Raw genomic sequence first — 7,023 nt, forward strand, 5'->3', positions numbered from 1 at the left:
GGGAAAAAGAAAATTAAGAAGAGCCGTTTTGCAATGTCAGATCCTTTTTTCCTCCCACTCTCACGAGCATCACTTTCGTTTCTTTTTCACTTTATATACCTGAGAAAAAAAAAATTTAATTCACTTAGTCAGTTTCACTTATTCATATTAAATTAATTTAAATTCATTGTCTTATGTCAATTTATTTTTTTTATTATGTTTCACTTTATATTTAAAATATTTTTTATGATTTCTCTAAAGTTTTCAATTTTAATTCACTCATTAAATTTTACTTCTTCATTATATTATCTCAATTCTTTTTTTTTTTAATGTTTCACTTTATATTTCAAATATTTTTTATGATTTTTTAAAAATTTTAAAATTTAATCCACGCATTAAATTTTATTTCTTCATATTAATTTATTTTAATTTTATTGTATTGTTTGAAATCAATTTTTTATCATGTTTCATTATTTATTAAAACTCATACCCATTTTGGTAATTTTTCAGTCAAACTTACTTTTACACAACTATAATCCAAACAAGCTTTTACCAATCTCACTTTTATAAACTAACTTTTTTAAACTCCAATCCAAATACAATTCAGCTTATCCAATTTAATTTTTATCAACTTTATTTTTTTATAAGCTAATTTTTTTATAAACTGCTCTTCCAATCACTGAGCCACTGTGTCTACTGTCTAGAATTGGATGGAAGAGAATACCGGGTGATCGGCATTGTGGCAGCAGAATTTTTGTAAGAAAACGGCCAAAAGCAAAAAATACGGGAAGCTTTGATGACGTGGCACATCTATATGTGTATTGCGGGAAGTGACGAAGAAACATATGGGATCGTAAACATTCGCGTTGGTATTGTCACTACTCCGGATCACGCACGTGGCGCGATTGCAAAGGGCAGCCAGCCACCTGCTATTCCCGGTCAAGATCAATCCCGCTGGGCCGTTCCTCTGTGACATATGTACGTCAGTCCAGGCCTGAACACTTGCCACGTGGTGACTTGTCACGAAACGTGATGTTGATCTAACGGCTAGTTTCGGCCTTCTCGTTCCCTCATTCGGTTTCGGACCTTCGAAGAAACATATCATATCAGGCAAGAGGCAACACATTTTTGCTTTATTTTCGCGCTTTACCGACGTATTTGCCAAGGTGTATGTCCGTCTGATTCTCTGCAATAGGTAAGAATTTTCTGTGCCTCATCTTTACCATTATAATCGCTTCGTCCTGACAATTCTTTTGGGCGATTTTGTCAATTCCGGTACTTACCACTCTCTCTCTCTCTCTCTCTCTCGTTTGGCTTTTCTTTTCGTCCTGTTCACTTGTTACGGCCTGTGTTAGCTTGGGGTCTCCCGGAGAAACCTGTGAAGCGAGTGGTTGGTTGGTTGGACTTCCAACTCGTCGCCCCGCGACATGCGTGCAGTAATGACCCTGGTTTTCACAATTTGTGGAGCGGAATGAGTATATCTCTCTAGGGACGAGTTAATGAATTGCATGGGGTCATTTGATTTTTCGAGGTCTGAAGAACTGATGCTCAATTGCTCATGAACTGTTTGTATGGTTGTATCAGTGTTTACATTTATGGTTGATATGATTATCTGGTTGCAGTGAGTGATCACTCCGTGTAAATTCGTGTATTTTTGTTGATTTCTTGATCTCATCCATGCCTCATAAATCCGTGTCTATTCATCAAACATGAGACCTAAAAGCCATTTACAGGGCTTTTTGTCTGTATGAAATCTTGCTATCTCTTCGGCAATCTCACTCAGTCACATTTTTTTAAAGACACGGATCAAACATGAGACCTAAAGTATAGTTGATTGTTCTTGGGACCATTGGTAGAGCCCTTTAAATTTGTTTAGTTGAAGAGAGATGAGGTGACTGGGGAAAACAATTGGCACTCTTAGTTCATGCTTTCTGGGGCTGGGTGCGTTTGCTACTTGACTTGTGGTACGCAATGCGGGGTAGCCTGGTAGGCCACATGACTTTTTGTTATTGCAATGTTTGTGGGATGCAATAATCTAAAGGAGGGGGGAAAGCTGCAATAATATATGACTTAATGGTGAAATTGGGAGGGGCTGATTTGAAATCAAACGTCCAAAAATATTTTTTGTGTGAGTGTAATCAGTCATTTTTACCCTGCTTTGACAAAATGACGAACATGGCAGTTTTGGGTTCAAATTTAGCTCTGATATGCCGTTCAAGTTGAAGCAGTCTATAAAGCAAGCATTAGTTGGGGAAAACATGAATGTCTTTCAGCATGCTTCATTTTTTTTTTTTTTTGGGTGGTTTTTCTTTAAACATCTTTGGTAATGGAATCACCTCCTTCTCTATCATTTCTTTATTTCTTCTCCTATTCTCCTTACCTGTGACGTTCACTGCATAAAGAAATTAAATATGCAAATGTAAATTGATCAGTTAAAGGATTCATGTACTTGCCCTAAGCATCTGGGACTGAGACTTTTTGCTGGTCTGGTGGATTCAGGCTGTGTTAGTTTGATAGGGATCTGAAAATATGGCATCCCTGAAACTGAAAGGAGGTGCAACAGAAAAAGCGTTGTCTCCTGTAGAGCAGCAGGCCAAGGTTAGCCCATTTGATAATATTTGGCTTCTTTTTATATCATAAAGGAATAAATTTTACTTTTACGGATATATATTTTCTTTCCGTCTTTCTATCGAACATTCTTCATTTATCCATTTGCTTATAAGGAAATTAATTCATTCTTTTTAAATCTCCCACCTGCCAAATTACAACGTTGACCATGGTGACGCAGTTGGGTATCTTTCTTGAATTTGGGTGAGGAGGAAAACTCCTTGCTAGCTAAGAGGTTCAACTAAGATCGATAACTTGATATAGCATTTTAGGGGAATATTTTGTTCTAGGCTAATTCATTTCCCCCTTCAGATTGGCGAAATCAGAAAGATTATTGGTCCAATTACTGATCAGTTCCCAGCATTGTTTTCGGATGCATCGATACTGCGGTTTCTCAGAGCACGAAACTGGAACGCCAAAAAAACTGCAAAAATGATGAAAGAAACTTTAAAATGGAGGGTGGAATACAGGCCAGAGAAGATTCGATGGGTAAGCATAATCATAAATTCTATTTCATTTCTTTGTTTGAAATGATTGCAAGTCAATCCTGAAGAGTATGAAATGTGGCTGTTCTCTGAATGCGTTGTAATACAAATACTGTGTTAGAAATTTTGTCGACTCGGATGCATATAACTCGCCTAATAAAAGAATACAAGACCCCAACAGCCACCCCACCCCCCAAAAAAAAAGAAGAAGAAGAAGACAGAAGTTTCACTGTCTTTGCGGTTCATTGGAATACCGAACGATTCATAGAACTAGAAAACAAAATCATAGACCTTGAACATTGACTTAACAAACGCGTGTGAGAAGCTTTTAAGCTGGAAGATGGGTGATACTTAAACAAGATGGCACGTGTCATCAGCTCTTTTAAGCGTTGGAAGCCATATAAATTAGGAGGTTCTATCGGGCCAGATCTCTCTTTGTGGCTCGCTTTTGATGAGCTTAATTTTTCCTTTATTTTTTTAAAATCCAGTTGTAGATAAGACTGCACTTTATGGTTGAGATTCTAAAATATTGTGGTAAGTTACGTTCTATGGCATATATATGTGCAACTGAAAAACTAATTTCTATCTGTGCAATTAGGATGATGTATCTTGCGAAGCTAAGACTGGCAGGCTGTATAGAGCTGACTTCTTGGATAAGCAAGGGAGGATTGTTCTTGTGATGAGAGCAGGTGTTCAGGTAGTCGATATGGCTGTATGAGAATTCACAAAAGTCAGTGGCCTCTATTTATTTTTGGGCATAACGATTCTATAGTGTCCTTTCTTATAACGTTCTTGTGAAGTTTGGAGAGCACTATATGAGGAGTAGGAATGTGTATGATTATCTTACCCTTTTTTTCCTTTCTTCTCTCTCCAAATTTTACAAAAACTCAACAGTGGAAACTTTACTGGACTTTTCCTTCGTTTTTTATGGTGGTAACTGACTATTTTATTTTTGGATGTCATTGTTTTTTTTTTTTTTGGGGAAGTGGTTTTTGGATTCACTGTTAATACAATTAATGTTTCATTTCCTCAATTGTGACCGACCCTTTTTTCCTTGTCAGAGTACAAGTTCCGCAGTAGAGCAGATCAAGTACTTGGTCTACTGTATGGAGAATGCCATATTAAATCTAAATTCTGATCAAGAACAGATGATTTGGCTTGTTGATTTTCAAGGGTGGAGCAAATCAAGCGTATCATTAAAGGTTACTAAGGAGACTGCTCAACTCCTGCAGAATCATTACCCTGAGAGATTGGGCCTGGCAATCCTATACAACCCACCAAAATTATTTGAGTCCTTTTGGACGGTATGCTTTCATAAGCCTCATAACATCTCGCTTTCTTTTATCATTGTCTAGAAGACATTTTTTGATTAGCAAATTCGCCTGCAAGCTGCTGATGTATTTTGTTCTTCTTGAATCCTAGAACTATACTTTCACGGGCACACGAGTTCACACCTGCCATCATCAATATTTTTTCTTTCTTATTCATTTTGCTCTTGAGAGAGTGAATAGAATTTGTGTCTGACGCTGTTCATCAGTGTTTACAAGAACGTCATGTGCTGTGCAATGTGCACAACTATAAAGATGAGATGATACATATTCTACGTGACAGGATATTATTGACTTGGCTGTGCACTGCTGCTATATGATTTTAATATAAGCAAGGCATAACTATATTCTACAGTGGAAATGATCTCATTTAAAACTTGGTTGACACCATCTTAAAGTTATGTAATTGCTGGTGCAGCTGCCTGCAGTTAGCCGATGAATTTTGCTGCCAAATTTTCATTAATTTCCATTGTGTAAATGAGTATCATTGCCTTGTCCATTGTGGAGTGCAACGCTCTTAGAAACCAAGAACTGAAGATTGAGACCAAAGTGGATAGTATATGCATCTATGTTTTTAATTCGAACTGGAAAAATTGTAGACAATAGCAAAAATTGCTGGCAAATGAGCTTTGCCATAAAGCAGAGCTTCAGATGTTGATATCCCCACCTCGGGGGTGAAATTTTATGCTTGGTCTTTCTTTCTGCTACTCTTTATTGTGAGTTATGTGTGTTTTTAATGTTTCATATGTTTGCCTTATGTCTGGGACAGATGGTGAAACCTTTTCTTGAGCCTAAAACATATAGAAAAGTGAGGTTCGTCTACCCTGAGAACCCAAAGAGTCGCAAGATAATGGAAGAAGTGTTTGACATGGACAAATTGGAATCCCGTTTTGGTGGGAAAAATCCGGCTGGATTCAACTATGAAGCTTATGCACTGAGGCTGAGAGAAGATGACAAGAAGATATCTGATTTTGCTGACTCTGGTTGTTCATCACCAACTGTACTGCAGTCGGTGATGGCTGAGACACTGCAGCCAGAATCACCAGCTTCTGAAAATGGTTGCCAGGATGAATCATCTTGTGATGAAGCAGATAGCTCAAAAGCGGAGAAAGAAGATGAAACTATACTAGGCCAATCACCTTGCTCTCAAGATGACGGACAGGATGCTAAGGTCGGTGGAGTGAAAATTGCTCAGGCAGGCTAAGCTAATTGGTGGAATATTAGTCAGGGCAAGCTATATCATTCACTGGGCTTTCACCTTGCTCTCCAATAAAATTTGTTTCTTTGTTTCTAACGATTCACTAGGCTTTCAGAGTAACAAATAAGAAAGGGGACATGGTAAAAACTGAACAAGGAGCACTCATGTGAGGACAAGTGAGAAGTAAGATATCACTTGATGAGCGGGAATAAGTTTCTTAAGATGGTATTTTCTTGTACCCTTGACAGAGGGATTCAAAGTACATGGCTTTGTTAAGAAAGCATCGAGTTTTTTCCTTGTAAATTAGTACAATGAGATTCTTAAATTGACATCAATTTTTCTTCTTTTCATGAGCTGAAAAAGGGAAAAGGGTGCTAATCAATTGATGCTTTTCTGAGTCTAACTGGCAAGGTATAGTTTATAAGCAAAAGGTAATCTGTGTAGCTCTGCAAGGACTGTTATATTACTTAAGACAGGTGGTTAGCTTTAACAAAAATAATAATGAAATCAAATGGTTGATTAATTACTGTCCTGTTGGCCGCTTTTTGGCTGGGGCATCTTCTGGCTTTTATTGAGTGGGCGGGCCGTCCGAATTGATTTAGAAGAAACGAGACAGGGACGTCTAAGACGGCACTTCTAGATTTATTATATGTTCAAACTTCGAAGAGTAGGGACGAATAACCAGTGAATTGCGGAGCTAATGCCTATTGTCTGTTATAACTCCATTATCGTCATTACGTTGGTGATTTTTCTTAATAAAATCACCTGATACCTGATCTAAAAGTTAGACGAGTATCAAATTTTAACCGATTAGGGTGAAACCAATTTGGTGAATCAATTATTATTAAAGGGGAAATACTAAATTGAATAAATTTTATCACGGGCGAAAATAGAAGAATTTTGTGGCACAAAAGACTTGCCAGTTGCCAGTGGGGAGAGGCGAGGGCAAGGCGATTCGCCCATTCCATCCAATAATTTATGTAAACACAGCCAAAAAAAAAGTCATGTACACAGAAGGTCGGGATCTGAGGAAAAAAGACTGATTATTCAACGCTGTGCTGTTGTTCTTCAATATACTTGAATTTTATATTTTAGATTTTCATTCTAATTATTTGAATTTTATTTTTTATTTTTATATTATTTTATTTGAAATAAATAATACACTGCATATACAAAACAAAATAAAATCTTAAAATTAGTTGGATAATATGAAAGAATCTGTTTTCCTTAAGGGAGGGTATGCATCTCTTCACTGATAGAAAAGATATCTTATAAAATCCTGTGGAAGTGCGTGATGGCCACCGTCCTAATATCCGGCGACCTAAGTCAATTAATTAATGTAATAATAATATGATACTACCTCCGTTCTTTAATATAAGACCTTATTTGATTTCTATTTTGGTTCTAAATATAAAATCCTAATCCA

General features: G+C 37.0%; 1 protein-coding gene across 4 annotated transcripts; it reads left to right on the forward strand.

Moving 5' to 3' along the window:
• The first annotated feature begins 1,099 nt into the window (after window positions 1-1,099).
• On the forward strand, window positions 1,100-5,952 carry LOC114724612 (phosphatidylinositol transfer protein 3). Of its 4 annotated transcripts, none has more exons than XM_028910993.1 (7): window positions 1,100-1,174; window positions 1,335-1,510; window positions 2,412-2,577; window positions 2,899-3,075; window positions 3,670-3,768; window positions 4,133-4,375; window positions 5,169-5,952. In XM_028910993.1, the coding sequence occupies exons 3-7, from the start codon at window positions 2,509-2,511 to the stop codon at window positions 5,601-5,603; spliced, it is 1,023 nt and encodes a 340-aa protein (XP_028766826.1). In that variant the 5' UTR covers window positions 1,100-1,174; window positions 1,335-1,510; window positions 2,412-2,508; the 3' UTR covers window positions 5,604-5,952. The 4 variants fall into 4 exon arrangements, with proteins under 4 accessions (XP_028766826.1, XP_028766827.1, XP_028766828.1 ...); XM_028910994.1 differs by having other exon boundaries at window positions 2,479-2,577; XM_028910995.1 differs by having other exon boundaries at window positions 2,489-2,577.
• Window positions 5,953-7,023: the final 1,071 nt, after the last annotated feature.

Source organism: Neltuma alba, unplaced genomic scaffold (genome assembly GCF_004799145.2).
Source record: "Neltuma alba isolate B1F8T4 unplaced genomic scaffold, ASM479914v2 tig00012193_pilon, whole genome shotgun sequence".
Classification (NCBI taxonomy): Eukaryota; Viridiplantae; Streptophyta; class Magnoliopsida; order Fabales; family Fabaceae; genus Neltuma; species Neltuma alba.

What these genes read in the sequence shown, in the direction of transcription:
- LOC114724612 (XM_028910993.1), top strand. Translation starts at nt 2,509, where the DNA reads ATGGCATCCCTGAAACTGAAAGGAGGTGCAACAGAAAAAGCGTTGTCT. An exon ending in GGCCAGAGAAGATTCGATGG is followed by an intron (nt 3,076 to 3,669) that starts GTAAGCATAATC and finishes CTGTGCAATTAG; the next exon opens with GATGATGTATCTTGCGAAGC. An exon ending in TGATGAGAGCAGGTGTTCAG is followed by an intron (nt 3,769 to 4,132) that starts GTAGTCGATATG and finishes TTTCCTTGTCAG; the next exon opens with AGTACAAGTTCCGCAGTAGA.